Genomic DNA, 19,411 nt, shown 5'->3' on the forward strand with positions numbered 1-19,411 from the left:
TTATTATCATTATCATTATTAATTTTAATTATTATTATTAAATCGTAAATTGAAAATTCAAACTACATATAAATTTCAAATTAATTAATGATTAAATAAAAACTCCATCAGCGTAGAAGTTACGCCGAATATCAAACGGTCATATTTCGATCCACCCATCCATATCTATAAATAGCAGAGATGATTTACTCACACCCGAACGTAGTTTCGGTTCAATTAGGGTTGAGCGATAATAAAGAAGAAGGTCCTTCTCTCTATCCCTCTTTTCTAAGTTCAATTAATTAGGGTTCTTGATCCTTTGATTTTGTTACCAATTTCTGTCACTCTCTCTCATGTATTTCTTCATGCCCTGAATCATTGTTTATGTACGTTTTTTTTTTCTTTTCTATTAATTAGGGTTTTCTTTTGATTGTGTTAACTTTCTTTATTCCAAATTAGGGTTTCTTTTTTTTCTTTTATAGTCTTAAAATTCCTAAAAAAACTAGTTTGTTTTTTGTTGGAATAAGGGACTGTTTACTTTCTTAAATTTTACTGTAGGATTTTTATTTTGATTTTGTTGAGTTCTTTGAAACTGGGTTTTCTTTTCTTCTATTGTTATCAAATTTTTCCGAATTTGGGATTTTCTTTCTTCTATTTTATTATTTCAGTTCTGTAAAAATCCACAGTTATGAGATTCGTTTTTTTTATGGTAATTATTATTATTATTCTTGCTACTTATTGAAATAATTTTCATCGTCAGTGATTATAAGTCGTGTGTCTTCTTTTGGTACTAGTCTGGCTGCATTGGTTTCTTGAAAAGATGTTGACAAATAAGCACTTACAGAGATAAGATAGATACTGCAGTTGAGGTAATTTTGGTAACCATTGTTGTACATTTAATGATAAGGTAATATAAGCACTTACAGGGATGATTTCTGTACCTTTATATCCTTTATCTTTTATCTTTTAGTGCTAGATAATATAATAATTTGTGCATCTTTCTTTATATACTAGTTCATCAATTGTTATGTTATAATCCAAAAGTTACTTTTAACTACTATGTCATAATCATTGCAACCTTCTTTCAACTTGTTGTCTTTTTTTTTTTTTTTTTTTTTTTTGTAATTGTTGCAGTACATTGCAGACGATTTCCCGGGAAATAACCCATGTCTTGGTGTAGATGAAGCAGCTCTCAAGGTACTTATATGTTTAAAAAACTAATTTTATTGATTCTTTTGTTCTTGTAACCACGAAATCATGCTCTTATTATACACCTGTATTGCAGGATGAAGTAAGAAATCTTATCAAAATGACTCTTGGGGAGCGGGGGAGAAAGAGATCATCTATCTTTACTATGGTTTTTGACAATGAGTATCTTACGTGGGAGGATATCAACGGAAGGTATACAAATTCACTATTATTCAATATTTGTATACCCTTAATAATCTGTAAAAATCTGTAAAAAAATCGGTAGATTACATATGAATACTTGTAATATGGGCTACAAGCTGGTAATGCACAATGTCAAATTTGAGGTAAGAAGCATAAATTTGACAGCCAGTCCAAAATTTAAAACTTGTTTCATGCCATGGAGATTTGGTGCACTGTGTTCTCTAGTGATGGCAGAATTGACCAGTCAAACAAGTTGGATCATTGGACAAAAACTGAAACTTTATTATATATCTTTCTTGCTACGTGTTCAAATCTTTATCCTTGTCATTGATTACAAATCTTGTGCGGATATGGTACCTGTGTCTTTTTTGGTACTAGTCTGGCTGCGTTGGTTTCTTGAGAAGATGTTGACAAATAAGTACTTAAAGAGATAGATACTGCAATTGAGGTAGTTTTGGTAACCATTGTTTTACACTCGATGAGGTAATATAAGCACTTGCAGGGACGATTTCTGTAACTTTATATCCTTAATTTTTTAGACCGATATAATATAATACATGCATCTTTCTTTATATACTAGTTCATCAATTGTTGTGTTATAATCTATAATTTTATTTCCAACTTCTTACATAATACGGAGTATAATTTAAATGAGTTGGCGTAAACTTGCAGACAGCTGGATTGGTTAATGTTGATTTTGCTGATGTACGAGCTATTAATGCAAATGCAGGCTTGTCGTTAATGGGAATAGGAACTGCAACAGGTTTGTATAAAAGAGCTACTACTTTGTTATGCATTACCTTTGTTTTGTGTGCTAGTCATTCTCAGAACAGATAGATTTTTTCAGTAATTTGAAACTTAAAGTTGCTAAATTTTCAAAGAAGGCCATTTAATTATCCATATTTTTTCTTTAAGAGTTGGTTTTAATGGTTTAGCTACTAAGAGTTTGTTGCAGGAAGAATTTGGTGGGGGATATAGAGAAAATAGATGGTTTAGGATTTGATGTTGTGAAGGAGATGGAATTGAGAGAAAATAGGTTCTTGGATATGAGGAAAACAAAGCTTATGTGTACGGTGGGGCCTACGTGCTCTTCGTATGAAGAGTTGGAGAAACTTGCTCTTGTAGGGATGAATATAGCTAGGGCTCGGTTTTATAAATCTCGTTATTTCTCCCCGAGATCTCGTTTCGAATAGTGGAAGGATTGTTTACATCTCACCTCCCCATACCCCACACATGTGGGATTGTGTTATGTTGTTGTGATTATAAAAATTTGAGCAAGTTCAAAGTACTCTATTTTTTTAAGACGAAATTGTACATCCTACACAAAGAACTATAAATTCTTGTCCACCAATGGACTCGAACCAACGGCCTAAAAGTTGGAGGACCACCTTGCTAATCGGTAGGCCATAGACCTTTTCATGTGAACGAGTTCTAAGTAATAAAATCAATTAATTTCTTCAAATCGAGTGTGTAATTTTCGAACTAAATTGTTTTATTTAAATAATTATACAACATATTAATAGGAAGTGGCTTTGGATTAGGTTCGGGTGTTCTTGTAAAAACTCAAATAGATAACTTATAGTGAATATTGAATGATAAAATAAACTTATACGGAGTATTTGACTATATATAATCACGATGTAAAGGAGTCGAAAACGTAGTCTATGCATTTCATATATAAATTAATTTTATATTTATAATTAATCGTTGTCATGAATAACACCAATATCAAAATTATATAAGAAAAATCTATATTAAAACTGGAATATTTATGTTTTACAATTAATTCAACATAACTACTTTATAATTTAAATATAATATACGTAAAGGTAAGGGCTAAGTTTAAATATTCTAAAAAAAAAATGTAGCACTCAAGATAAAAATAAAAATGAAAATGTTACCCATTCGGGTGCGCATGGGCTTACCATTCCAGGGGAGATTTTAGATGCAACGGCAATCGTATTCTGTGATGAGCTTATCGGCTTTCATGCGATTAATTTGGTAAGGGTCTATCGACATGTATAAACATTTGACAATAACATCATTAGTTTCAGGTTGAATTGAAGTAGAAATTGTTTGAGTCTTTATCTCAAACATGCTTTCTTGTGGTGCTTCTTCTATATGTGTTTTAATAGTGATGAATTTGTTCTTTACCATTTCCATTTCTGCCTCTCCAAAATTGATCCTCAACCAATCTTGATAGCCTGGTAGTACGGAGTAATTGCAAAGTTGTGCGTATCAGCCGACTGCCCTCACCCCTATCCAATTTTTGCATATGAATTGAATTGATATGACATTCACCAATACATTTTGGGGCCCTCTCACCCCTATTCTATTTTTGTCTGTGAACTGAATTGATTTGACATTCACCAATACATTTTTTACTTTTTCATTTTTCTTCTTTAACAACTAAAAATTACTTAACCACCTAGCCTGGGTGGTCACCAACACTTTCCATGAAAGTAGAGGTCTCGGGTTCAACTCCAAGGGGTGCCCGCATTTAATGACCAAAACTGGAGGATGTTTTACCCGGTAGCGGTGGAGGGTTGGCTTGCCGTCTACCCGGGGTTTACCTGCGGTGGGGGGCCAATGTGCTCTGGCCCATAGTGGGGTTCCTCGTTAAAAAAAAAAAAAAAAAAAAAAAAAAAAAAAAAAAATTTACTTGAACACCACCATTAAAATCACAGTACGTATTAAAGTCGACTAGGTTATCAATTGGAACACAATTACTCCGTAGTAATTTGCACACCTTTTTTTTTTTTTTTTTTTTTTTTTTTTTTTTTTTTGGGGCAAAAAACAGAGGATTGAATATATATAATTTTTCACAAAAAGTGAAAAATCAGGGGATACAACAAAAGAGCAAGTTGGACTTACAATCTTACTTGTCCACACTCACTTTAGCCCATTAAATATTACATCAATACATATCAAAATAAAACATACACCCTTAGAAGAACAAAAAGCTTGAAACTTAAGCCTTAACATGGGATTATTAACATCCATGAAACTAAACGCCTCCATCTCTAGCTACATCAGTAGCCACGGTTGCTCGAGCGAAATATAGAATTGGTAATTTTCACACATCTTTGCATTAGTTAACCATTGAAACACCTTAAACTTTATACGTGATACCACTCCGACCCAACACGTGTACACTCCATTAAACAAAGCCTCATTTCTAGCATTCCAAATCGCCCATATGGAAGCCGGGCCAATTAAACTCCAAAACTTCGAGGCCTTAATACCCATACCATGTCACCAATCGTGCGAAAATTCCAAAATAGAAGCGGGCATAGTCCAACAAATATTCCACCATCTAAACAATTCCGCCCAAATGTGAAACGACCACGAGCAATGTAGAAGAAGATGATCAATGGATTACACAAATTCCGCGCACCACCCACAACTAACATCCATCCCGTCTCTTAAGCATTGCCTATAGCTTAAAACCTCTCTTACCGGAACACCTCCTTGAATCGCCAACCAATGAAAAATGGCAATCTTGGAAGGCACTAGTTTATTCCATACCACTTTTACCCAATCAACCTCTATATCCAAATTAGAAGCAAGCATAACACGTGCCCCGTCCGCTACCGTGTAAACTTTGTCATGACCATGAACCCATAAAATAACATCCTTTTGCACACCTTGTTTAAATAGGTTAGGTACAAGATTATTCAATATATTGTCCCTTTTTATTTGCAAACAACTATAACTTTTATAGAAACTCGAGCTTCACAAAAATAATGAAGACCCGCAACAAGGATATAAAGAGAGGCACCAAGGCCCGAACACAACAAACACCACATACAACGAAACCAACACCATCAACCTAATTATACAAACAAAACGGAATAAACGAAAAGTAAACATCACAAACCATCAAACGTTGACCCTACGTAACTCCTCTCCATGTACCTTCTTTACCTAAGCCTCTTTCTCACCATACGTTCCGAAAGCTCCTTCGAATTGAACCGTATACTTTCCACCCTAATACATCCTTCAAGTTCTTTAGCCACCTCGTCGAAAAAACCCGAACCAAAACCCAAAGGATTACCAACACCTAGGCCCTTAACAGCAGGCCCAAGCCCAGCAGAGCCTCCAAGGCCCACCTGTTTCTCACAGCCCGTCAACTTTACAATATATTGTTCCTCTTTTACCATGAAAACTCCATAAATTAATATTCTAATTTATTTTATCCGATTAAAAATACTCCGTAACAAATTATTAGTATTGACTAAAGTAAATAATTAAAATTACAATAGTTAATAATTTTAAAAGTTGACACTTATTATCTAATCTAACAAATTTAAAGCTGACATCTATTTTGAGATTAAGCAAATCTTGTATAACCGTTTGTGTATATGGTAAACACTTTGTTAAAGTAGATTTGTAAGGATGTTATTTAATACCTCTGACACATCCACAAATGCATATTACATGAATCCATATACATTATTATAAAGTACGTGCTAATAATTATGTCAGTTTTTCAATTAATCTGAATTAAATAATCTTACGTGTCATACTCTTAATTAAACTCCAAATATTTTCATGACTCTATTCGTAGAAAATATAACAAGTGTAACATTCGCGGGCTAAATATTAACGGATCATGTAGTGACAACCCAACCGAAATAAAGTGGGTTGTGCATGCCCATTTTGAGAATATTTTCACCAAAACAAATCATAACAGGGCTATTTTCTTCGATGTCGTTGACTTCTCTGATTCGCGGCTAACAGTGACAGAAGCTAGCGAATTGGAAACTGTTTTCAGTGAAGCTGAGATATTCAATGCAATTAAAGACTGTGGGAGCTCAAAGGCTCCCGGCCCGGATGATTTCAACTTAAAGTTCTACAAAAAGTTCTGGGACGTAATCAAATTCAATCTTGTTATTGCGGTCCAAAAATTTTGGGATAAGGGGGAATTATCACTCGGTTGCAACGCGTCTTTTATCACCCTTGTTCCTAAAAATCGGACCCTCTTAATTTAAATGATTACCGACCTATTAGCCTTATTGGTAGTTTCTACAAGATAATAGTGAAGCTACTCTCAAACCGACTCCGAAAAATGGTCCCAAAACTTGTCGATTTCGAACAAAGTGCGTTTATGAAAGGTAGAAATATCATTGATGGTGCTCTTATTGCAAACAAATCCGTTGAGTATTTAAAACAAAACAAAATCAAAAGTCTAATTTTTAAAGTAGACTTCGAGAAAGCTTATGATTGCTTGAGTTGGGATTTTCTTATAGAAATAATGGAATTATTGAGATTTGGCCCAAAAATGGAGAAAATGGATCCATTCATGTCTTAATTCTGCTTCTATTTCGATACTTGTCAACGGTTCGCCTACTAATGAATTCAAGCTTGGAAAGGGTGAGACAAGGTGACTCGTTATCACCTTTTCTCTTTATTCTTGCGACAGAAGGGCTAAACTTACTAGCCAATTCCGTGGTTAGGAATAATCTTTTTGATGGTGTTAAGATTGGTAGAGATTTGGTTCCAATATCACACTTGCAATACCCGGACGATACAATCTTTTTCGGTTCCTTGAGTGAAAATAATACTAGCAACCTTATGCTACTTCTTAAATGTTTCGAGTTAAGTTCAGGTTTAAAAGTTAATTATTCAAAAAGAAACTTATTCGGAGTTGGAGTAGGAAAAAATGAAGTTGAGATGATGGCTAATATGTTCGGATGTAATGTTGGATCACTCCCGTTTATCTATCTTGGGCTCCCCATTGGTGCAAACATGACTAAGATGTGTAGTTGGGAACTGATCATTAAAAAATTTGAGAAATAACTCTCGATTGGAAAGCTCGTACGGTGTCTTTTGGTGGATGTTTGACGCTTGTGAATTCGGTTTTAAATAGGTTAGCGTTATATTATTTCTCACTTTTTCGTGCCCCGTCGTGTGTTAGAAAACTTAAGTGCATTAAAAGAACATTCTTTCGGTCGGGACGGGTAATGACACAAAATTGTCTTGGGTTAAATGGGATGATGTCATTCTCCCGTACGAGGAGGGTGGACTAAATTTGGAAGCTCTTAAAAGTAAAAACTTAGCTTTGATCAGCAAGTGGTGGTGGAGGTTCAAAACTGAAACTTCCTCTTTGTGGGTCAAAGCTATTTTGAGTTTACATGGGGGTTTTGGGTTACTTAATTTGAGTTGGGATTTGCAAAACCACTCTTGTAATTCAACTTGGATTAACATTGTGAAAGCAGGAGAAAGTTTGTATTCTCTTGGTATTAATTTCAGGCATCGATTGTCAAGAAAATTGGTGATGGTGCTTCGACTTCTTTTTGGAACGACCCTTGGCTAATTTGTAACGACCTGGATTTTTCCGACTACTTGATTATACTATTTATATGATTTAATAATTCCGACTTGATAAGCAATGAATTTTAATAAGTCTTGAACCTCCGGAAAAAGTTTTACATAAGCTTTTGGTCACCCTTTTATTCCGACGATTCACGAACGTCATAACTTGATTTAATTGTTTAATTGTTTAATTATTGTGTATATATAAGAATTTATATATATTTAACTTGAAAATATGATAATTAAATATCTCATTAAGTATATTAACAAAGTATTATTTATATATTTTCATACTACTAATTTAAAGAGTTTTTGAACAATATATATGTTACTATTTAAACGACGTAATTAACTTATGTTAAAATGTATTTATATATAATGTATTACGAGTGTAAATACATCCTTACAAGTATTAAATACACTTTATAATATACCACTGTGATGACCCGGAAATTTCCGACCAAATTTAAACTTGATCTTTATATGATTTCGATAAGATAAGCAAAGTTTATTAAATAGAGTCTTGAAAATTTTGAACTGTTTACATAGATTCATTTACGCCTTTGACTGACGATTCACGAACCGATGTAAGACTACATATATATATATATATATATATATATATATATATATATATATATATATATATATATATATATATATATATATATATATATATATAAGTGTATATATTAATTTGAGTTAATAAAATACAAAATAATTATTTGAAATAGAAATGTAAGTATTATACAAAGTAATTAAGCTATATATATATATATATATATATATATATATATATATATATATATATGACTGCTATAAATAATTAATATGTATATTGTAATATGTATGTATGTATATGTATATATATATATATATATATATATATATATATATATATATATATATATATATTCAAATAAGGTTATTATATAAAATAACTAATACATAATTAATGAAATGTAAGGTTAATATATTAAGCCTTATTACAAGTTAAATGATAATTGTTATATTAATATTACTATTATTACTTCCACTAATATCATTATCTGTATTAGTAGTATTAATATAATATATAATATACAGATATAGAAATTGAAACATATAACTTGTTATTACTAGTATTATTAGATATTATCATTTATAATTATTATTATTATTATTATTTATATAATTATTACTAGTAGTAATATTAAAATACGTATATAACATACAAGTTGTACTCAAATATAAATACATACATAAAATATTGTTATATATAAACAGATAAATAGATGTAGATAAATATAAATATATAGCAGATAAATTTATAGTAAGATTATATAAATACGATATATAAATACATCAAATAAATATAAATATAAATTCAGTTACCTATAAATTTATATAAATATATATTTACGCGTAATTGATTATCAGATCACTATCAATCTTTTGTTTTTCTGCTCTTTTTTCCTTCTGCTCGTGAAGAGCTGTCAACTCAACCATTTCACCACAAAACAAAGTCTCAATTGATCCCTTCTTTTATTTGTTTGTATATCAATTAGATGATGCTTCATCACAGTTACAGACAACGTTTGTTAGCAATCAGGATCACTTTCTATTTGCTTTATTATTATTTTTTATGCCTTGTCTGATTAATACATTGGACGACACCTTTGGGTTGTATAACAATCGATCCTCTATCCAATTGATTAAGGCACACGTTTTTCTCCACCCTCTACATCACTTCTAACATCCATTGATTCTTAAAATCAGATAATGTAAGCAAAGATTTTTTTTAAATAAGTCGATATCTCTGTTGTATCCAATTTTATCAAAATCTCGATTTGTTTATCAATACTCAAAATCTAATAATGCAGTTAGGTTAGGAATTAGATATTCAATCTTTCTTCAAAATCCCACCTTCCAATTCTTAGAAACGAAGACGAATTTTGGAGTCAAAGTTCAAGCTCAAAAAGTCAAACGTTTCGTTCTAAGAAGAAATTCGAATTCAGGTTGATGTTTTAGAATCAATTAAGGTATCAGAATGTTTCTAATAAAAGTTTGGAATATAATTCATGTTGTAATCATAGCTTAAAACTTGCTAGAACTCAAAATCAATTGCTGAGTTCTTCTTCCATTTACGAACAGCAACCCAGACTGTTTTGATTTTATTTTTTTATTTTTTTATTTTTTCTCGCTTTTCTTGTTAATTAAATTCACCATTTCATAGTTTCTGGTTGCTTGCAAAGTCTTAATCCTTGTTGGTAATTCGTTATGTGATTTTTTGGTATCCTGGCCGATCGTTTTTGTGAAGAGGGAAGAAGAAAAGGAAACAGAATTATATATTAAATATAAATGGAAGTCGTAAATAAACAGAAAAGCATGTATGGCAGAATGGTGAGGGTGTAGAGGTGTTCGAGAGGTCTCGGGTTCGAGTCCGGTTCGCGATAGTTTTTCTTTTTAAGGTTTCTTTTGAGGTAGTCACTTAATCATTATTATTATTATTATTATTATTATTATTATTATTATTATTATTATTATTATTTTTATCATTATTATTATTAATATTATTATTAATAATGTTGTTATTATTATTATTGTTAATTAGTGTTATTATTATGTTAATAAGATAATCATTATTATTATCATTTTTGTTATTACTAAGTAAAACCACTAAGTATTACAAGTATTATTATTATCATAGTTATAAGTAATATATCTATTATTATTATTATTATTATTATTATTATTATTATTATTATTATTATTATTATTATTATTATTATTATAAGTATCAATTATGATATTACTATTAAATTTAAAACTTTAATATTATTATCATGAGTACGTTTATTATTATTATGATAGTAATATAAATTATTATCATTTTTGTAAATATTATGATAGTAATATAAATTATTATCATTTTCGTAAATATTAGTATTAATATGTTTTATAAATAATAGAAGTGCTAATATTAACATAAGTATCAATCTTAACCATATTGTTATTATTATTAGTATTATCGATATTAAGAAAGTTATTATTATTAGTAAATCATTATTATCGAAATTATCATTTTTGTACAGATAAATATTTTATACCTAAAATATACTTAATACATATATTGTAATTATATAAATAGTTTATATACCTATATATCAAACATGATATCATTATTTATATAAATACTTATATATAACAAACTAATGATATTTTTATATAATACTAACCATATATATAGATATATTAATATAACTAAATATATAAATATTAAACATTTTGAATATATATATATATATATATATATATATATATATATATATATATATATACAAACTAAATAGGTATAATATATAATTTAAAGATATAATATATAAACTTGTTCGTTTACGATTATACATTTTAATTTATATACAAATGATATAGGTTCGTGAATCCGAGGCCAACCCTGCACTTGTTCAATATAGTCATATGTATTTTTACTACAAAATACATTAGGTGAGTTTCATTTGCTCCCTTTTTAAATGCTTTTGCAATATATATTTTTGGGACTGAGAATACATGCGCTGTTTTATAAATGTGTTACGAAATAGACACAAGTAATCGAAACTACATTCTATGGCTGGATTATCGAATTGAATATGCCCCTTTTTAGCTTGGTAGCCTAAGAATTAGGGAAATGGCCCCTAATTGACGCGAATCCTAAAGATAGATCTATGGACCTTGACATGTCCCATTCGGGTTACGAATACTTTAGTACTTCGATTATCATGTCCGATGAGAGTCCCGGAATGATTAGGATATTCAATATGCATCCTGTTAGTTCGGTTATCAAGCGTTCACCATATGAATGATTTTTATCTCTATGTCGTGCGAAATGCCTGATATGAGATTATGTTTATGAGAAATGGAAATGAAAATCTTGTGGTCTATTATATAATTGGAAATGATTGATTATGTTAAACTAATGAACTCACCAACCTTTTGGTTGACACTTGAAAGCATGTTTATTCTCAGGTATGAAAGAAATCTTTCGCTGTGCATTTGCTCATTTTAGAGATATTACTTGGAGTCATTCATGACATATTTCAAAAGACGTTGCATTCGAGTCGTTGAGTTCATCAAGATTATTATTAAGTCAATTATAGTGGGATATATTATGAAACAGTATGCATGCCGTCAACTTTTGATGTAGATGAAAGTTTGTCTTTTAAAAACGAATGCAATGTTTGTAAAACGTATCATATACAGGTCAAGTACCTCGCGATGTAACCATATCTAATGTATTCGTCCAGATGGATTAGGATGGGTCATGAAAGTTGGTATCAGAGCGGTGGTCTTAGCGAACCAGGTCTTGCATTAGTGTGTCTAACTGATAGTTGTTAGGATGCATTAGTAAGTCTGGACTTCGACCGTGTCTGCATGTCAAAAGTTTTGCTTATCATTTCGTGTCGAAAATTACCTGCTTATCATTCTTAGTCTAGACACGTTTTACTGCATTGACTGCATGAATAGTGTATAGACAAAATTCATATCTTAGCGTATCTGACAATTCATATCTTAGCGTATCTGTTACTGTAGACCTTGCCTGATATCTCTCGTAAATTTCTCCGTAATTTAATGGATCCTGGTACTATATATATCTATGCATATTATGCATTGAGAATACACCCAACTATCAATTGCTGTCACTAAACTCTTCATATCAAAAATCTTTTCTGCAATCGCATAAGATGGCCTCTACAAATCGACCAAGTTCCTCTGACTCCGAAGACAGTGTGACGGGAGCACACTAACCAATCAACTACCGTGATTACTGGAGAAAATGGGGGTGGGTTCGTGACGTACTCACCCTATGGAGAAGGGAAGAAGGTACTCCATATCATGAACCGAATCTACCACCTAACCTTGAAGTACTCGACCCGCTCACCGGCGAACCTGTTCGCAACACCGTTTATACCCTTTTTGCGAGAATTTTTCATCTTGAGGCTACCATTAACGGAACTAGAGAAGATATCCGACCTCTACCTCACACTGATAACCAACCAGGGTTAGTAGAAGAAGTTAAAGAACTCCGAGCTCGAGTGTTAACTTTAGAAAGCACGGTACACAATTTGCAAGCACCAGCAGTATCACCAACACCAGTAACATCACCAGCCTCAGCACCAACAGCACTAGTACCACCAACAACATCCGCATCACCAGCTTCGACATCTCATTCTGTACCTCGAGTATAATCATCGTTCTACATGATGTTCTACATCATTTATCTTCGTTCGACATAGCAATTATGTAATCTCTAATGTTTTAGAGATTATATATTCTTGTTCTAACGGTAAATCAAATGAGTTTAATATCATATTGACTCATTAAATCCATGATTACATCTGAAGAAAATATATAGGTATATATATATTTTTTCATAAAGATTGTAATTAAAAATTCTTTCGTACAAACTGTTAATGGTGAAAATATTTTAACTGGTAGGTAATACCTGAGGAATATTTAGATTTCACATTAATAAGTTAAATTGTACATTCTTCGAATCTGATTCAACAGTCATTTACTATCCTATTTACATTCACAGATATACGAATCTGTTCACCACAGAATAACCATTTTCATTCAATTTCATATTTGGATTTTGACCTATCAAAATCCAACAAGTGGCATAATGAAGAAAACATTGGACAAAATAAAATTTGTTAGAAACAGACAATTTAACTATGAGGAATTTTGTTAAGAATCCACGCTAACAAAATCCTAGCTAACTGTTCCTAGCTAACTGTTAATTCCGTATTACATTTTATTTATCGCAATTTATTTATCGCAATTTAATTATCGCAATTTATTTATCGCAATTTAAATTCTCGCAATTTCATTTATCGTCATTTAAATTCTGTTATTTATTTTACGCACTTTAAATATCAGGACACGTATACAAGGTTTTGACATATCATATCGACACATCTATATATATTATTTGGAATAACCATAGACACTCTATATGCTGTAATGATGGAGTTCGCTGTACAGAGTTGAGGTTGATTCTACAATAATATATATAGTTTGAGTTGTGATCGGGTCTGAGACATGTACACGGGTCACGATACGTATTAATTAATTCGAATATTATATATTAAACTATATATGAATTATTGGACTGTTAACTGTGGACTATCGACTGTGGACTAATAACATTGGACAATTTAAAATGAATTAAAATATTGATTATAACATATGAAACTAAACATTTCTTCAAGTTTGCCACTTGATTTCATCTTAAACCTCATTTGTATCTTGACAATTTCAATCTGCGTTCAAGCCTTTCATGAATCTTGAAAACACTTCAATCGAGAGGATGAACCAACCGCACTTCATCTACGAAAGAAAAGATTGATGCATATAGTTATGCACCTGAAAACAATCAGAACCTGAGTAAACGTTTAACACGTGTCTGTGCTAGCTCCTTTGGCATTGTTACTACCGAAAATAACATTGTAACTCTTTTCAAATTAGCCAAATTTGTCACAGCTCCAGCAAGTCAACTTCGACTTTTCAGTCGAACTAGCCTTACTATAACCTTGATATATATGCGTGCTCTTTTATTGTTACCGGAAAACCTTTTATATTCCACCATATTACCAGCAGATGTACCAACAACCTCGTCGCTCCTTGGTTTAAATCCCTCCGACAAATCACAATATTTATCTATTGAAGTCTCATCATGTACTCATCTGCATCTTATAACGAGAATTACTAAACCAATTACCGAGAACTAGCAATCAGTATTTTGAAATCTCGCAGCGTTACTACATCAACCGTTATATGTATATATATAACATTTATCTCTTAGAATTATGATCTTCAATTCTGAAATTCTGAAAAGCACCCAGTCTACGAATCAATACCACAAATTCTGAAAAAGCTGAATACAGCAGCAAAAACTGTACACGACCTTAACAGTCGAAAGTTTGATGATAAAGAATAGAGTATTGGAAACACTCAATAGAAAATTTAGTATCGAAAAGCGGATTATGCGAAACTACGAAGGAAACCGTGGACAAATCATAAAGAATAAATTTGACTTCAAAGAATTCAAATGATTCAATGCCTGCTGAAGTCTTTAGCGAATATATTGCTCCTTACTCTAAACCCTTGCGGACAATAGTCTCCATCATTCTCTGATCTTAGATATTTAAAGATATTATCGTATCTTTCATTATAAATATCTTCGATATTTCTGAATATATTTTCATAACTAATCTTATCTGAAATCATTAATCTCTTCATGCTATCAGTGTTACATCATATAGAAACTGTTACTTTCTATATTCTGTAAACTTTCGAGCTTAAAATATGAATGTTATTGAAGTAATGTTGGGAACTGATGCATGAGTTAGTACAATATAATGACACTTGATCAACGTGATTATATTACAGTAAGTCATGCTGAGTTCTAATGGGACATGATGATTCACAGATCATAACGTCATCATGTGCCATGTTACATAACTCTTTCATTCTGCTTAATTTCTGAACATATCAAAAAAGTATATTCTTGATAGTTCTATTCTCAGTGATTCTGGTAATTTGACAAATCAAATCGTGCTATTACGTTCTTTCTTATTTAGAACATTAAGTTCATTCGAAACTTCATTTATTCATTTCACTCTTTTGTGATAGCTTCATTCGTGCTCTTCGAATAATCGAATTATTTTATATGTATTATTCAATAATGATAAAACTCTATTTATCAGCTCATATTCGTCAAGGAAACATATTTATTGTTAGCCATGACGACCTCACTCAAATTTCGGGATGAAATTTCTTTAACGGGTAGGTACTGTGATGACCCGGAAATTTCCGACCAAATTTAAACTTGATCTTTATATGATTTCGATAAGATAAGCAGTTTATTAAATAGAGTCTCGAAAATTTTGAACAGTTTACATAGATTCATTTACGCCTTTGACTATTTCCGACGATTCACGAACCGATGTAAGACTACACACACACACACACACACACACATATATATATATATATATATATATATATATATATATATATATATATATATATATAAGTGTATATATTAATTTGAGTTAATAAAATACAAAATAATTATTTGAAATAGAAATGTAAGTATTATACAAAGTAATTAAGCTATATACATATATATATATATATATATATATATATATATATATATATATATATATATATATATATATATATGACAGCTATAATTAATTAATATGTATATTGTAATATATATATATATATATATATATATATATATATATATATATATATATATATATATATATATATATATATATATATATATTCAAATAAGGTTATTATATAAAATAACTAATACATAATTAATGAAATGTAAGGTTAATATATTAAGCCTTATTACAAGTTAAATGATAATTGTTATATTAATATTACTATTATTACTTCCACTAATATCATTATCTGTATTAGTAGTATTAATATAATATATAATATACAGATATATAAATTGAAACATATAACTTGTTATTACTAGTATTATTAGATATTATCATTTATAATTATTATTATTATTATTTATATAATTATTACTAGTAGTAATATTAAAATACGTATATAACATACAAGTTGTACTCAAATATAAATACATACATAAAATACTGTTATATATAAATAGATAAATAGATGTAGATAAATATAAATATATAGCAGATAAATTTATAGTAAGATTATATAAATACGATATATAAATACAGCAAATAAATATAAATATAAATTCAGTTACCTATAAATTTATATAAATATATATTTACGCGTAATTGATTATCAAATCACTATCAATCTTTTGTTTTTCTGCTCTTTTTTCCTTCTGCTCGTGAAGAGCTGTCGACTCAACCATTTCACCACAAAACAAAGTCTCAATCGATCCCTTCTTTTATTTGTTTGTATATCAATTAGATGATGCTTCATCACAGTTACAGACAAAGTTTGTTAGCAATCAGGATCACATTCTATTTGCTTTATTATTATTTTTTATGCCTTGTCTGATTAATACATTGGACGACACCTTTGGGTTGTATAACAATCGATCCTCTATCCAATTGATTAAGGCACACGTTTTTCTCCACCCTCTACATCACTTCTAACATCCATTGATTCTTAAAATCAAATAATGTAAGCAAAGATTTTTTTTAAATAAGTCGATATCTCTGTTGTATCCAATTTTATCAAAATCTCGATTTGTTTATCAATCCTCAAAATCTAATAATGCAGTTAGGTTAGGAATTAGATATTCAATCTTTCTTCAAAATCCCACCTTCCAATTCTTAGAAACGAAGACGAATTTTGGAGTCAAAATTCAAGCTCAAAAAGTCAAACGTTTCGTTCTAAGATGAAATTCGAATTCAGGTTGATGTTTTAGAATCAATTAAGGGATCAGAATGTTTCTAATAAAAGTTTGGAATATAATTCATGTTGTAATCACAGCTTAAAACTTGCTAGAACTCGAAATCAATTGCTGAGTTCTTCTTCCATTTACGAACAGCAACCCAGACTGTTTTGATTTTATTTTTTTATTTTTTCTCGCTTTTCTTGTTAATTAAATTCACCATTTCATAGTTTCTGGTTGCTTTCAAAGTCTTAATCCTTGTTGGTAATTAGTTCTGTGATTTTTTGGTATCCTGGCCGATCGTTTTTGTGAAGAGGGAAGAAGAAAAGGAAACATAATTATATATTAAATATAAATGGAAGTCGTAAATAAACAGAAAAGCATGTATGGCAGAATGGTTGTGAGGGTGTAGAGGTGTTTGAGAGGTCTCGGGTTCGAGTCCGGTTCGCGATAGTTTTTCTTTTTAAGGTTTCTTTTGAGGTAGTCACTTAATCATTATTATTATTATTATTATAATTATTATTATTATTATTATTATTATTATCATTATTATTATTAATATTATTATTAATAATGTTGTTATTATTATTATTGTTAATTGTTAATTAGTGTTATTATTATGTTAATAAGATAATCATTATTATTATTATCATTTTTGTTATTACTAAGTAAAACCACTAAGTATTACAAGTATTATTATTATCATAGTTATAAGTAATATATCTATTATTATTATTATTATTATAAGTATCAATTATGATATTACTATTAAATTTAAAACTTTAATATTATTATCATGAGTAAGTTTATTATTATTATGATAGTAATATAAATTATTATCATTTTCGTAAATATTATGATAGTAATATAAATTATTATCATTTTCGTAAATATTAGTATTAATATGTTTTATAAATAATAGAAGTGTTAATATTAACATAAGTATCAATCTTAACCATATTGTTATTATTATTAGTATTATCGATATTAAGAAAGTTATTATTATTAGTAAATCATTATTATCGAAATTATCATTTTTGTACAGATAAATATTTTGTACCTAAAATATACTTAATACATATATTGTAATTATATAAATAGTTTATATACCTACATATCAAACATGATATCATTATTTATATAAATACTTATATATAACAAACTAATGCTATTTTTATATAATACTAACCATATATATATAGATATATTAATATAACTAAATATATAAATATTAAACATTTTGAATATATATATATATATATATATATATATATATATATATATATATATATATAAACTAAATAGGTATAATATATAATTTAAAGATATAATATATAAACTTGTTCGTTTACGATTATACATTTTAATTTATATACAAATGATATAGGTTCGTGAATCCGAGGCCAACCCTGCACTTGTTCAATATAGTCATATGTATTTTTACTACAAAATACATTAGGTGAGTTTCATTTGCTCCCTTTTTAAATGCTTTTGCAATATATATTTTTGGGACTGAGAATACATGCGCTGTTTTATAAATGTTTTATGAAATAGACACAAGTAATCGAAACTACATTCTATGGCTTGATTATCGAATCGAATATGCCCCTTTTTAGCTTGGTAGCCTAAGAATTAGGGAAATGGCCCCTAATTGACGCGAATCCTAAAGATAGATCTATGGACCTTGACATGTCCCATTCGGGTTATGAATGCTTTAGTACTTCGATTATCATGTCCGATGAGAGTCCCAGAATGATGGGGATATTCTATATGCATCCTGTTAGTTCGGTTATCAAGCGTTCACCATATGAATGATTTTTATCTCTATGCCGTGCGAAATGCCTGATATGAGATTATGTTTATGAGAAATGGAAATGAAAATCTTGTGGTCTATTATATAATTGGAAATGATTGATTATGTTAAACTAATGAACTCACCAACCTTTTGGTTGACACTTGAAAGCATGTTTATTCTCAGGTATGAAAGAAATCTTCCGCTGTGCATTTGCTCATTTTAGAGATATTACTTGGAGTCATTCATGACATATTTCAAAAGACGTTGCATTCGAGTCGTTGAGTTCATTAAGATTATTATTAAGTCAATTATAGTGGGATATATTATGAAACGGTATGCATGCCGTCAACTTTCGATGTAAATGAAAGTTTGTCTTTTAAAAACGAATGCAATTTTTGTAAAAAGTATCATATAGAGGTCAAGTACCTCGCGATGTAACCAAATCTAATGTATTCGTCCAGATGGATTAGGACGGGTCATGAAAACCAATACATATAAAGGACATCTATACTCGTATTTCTGTTCAA

General features: G+C 29.9%; 1 protein-coding gene and 1 long non-coding RNA gene across 2 annotated transcripts; both read left to right on the forward strand.

Annotated features, from left to right (window-relative positions):
* The first annotated feature begins 211 nt into the window (after positions 1 to 211).
* LOC139883900 (uncharacterized) lies at positions 212 to 2,331 on the forward strand. The gene is made up of 5 exons (XR_011771871.1): positions 212 to 244; positions 774 to 848; positions 1,114 to 1,176; positions 1,265 to 1,380; positions 2,044 to 2,331. It is a non-coding gene; the product is annotated as an uncharacterized lncRNA (long non-coding RNA).
* A 4,395-nt stretch (positions 2,332 to 6,726) lies between these two features.
* On the forward strand, positions 6,727 to 7,173 carry LOC139847310 (uncharacterized mitochondrial protein AtMg01250-like). The gene has a single exon (XM_071836985.1). The coding sequence runs from the start codon at positions 6,727 to 6,729 to the stop codon at positions 7,171 to 7,173; it is 447 nt and encodes a 148-aa protein (XP_071693086.1).
* The last annotated feature ends 12,238 nt before the right edge of the window (positions 7,174 to 19,411 follow it).

Source organism: Rutidosis leptorrhynchoides, chromosome 1 (assembly GCF_046630445.1).
Source record: "Rutidosis leptorrhynchoides isolate AG116_Rl617_1_P2 chromosome 1, CSIRO_AGI_Rlap_v1, whole genome shotgun sequence".
Classification (NCBI taxonomy): Eukaryota; Viridiplantae; Streptophyta; class Magnoliopsida; order Asterales; family Asteraceae; genus Rutidosis; species Rutidosis leptorrhynchoides.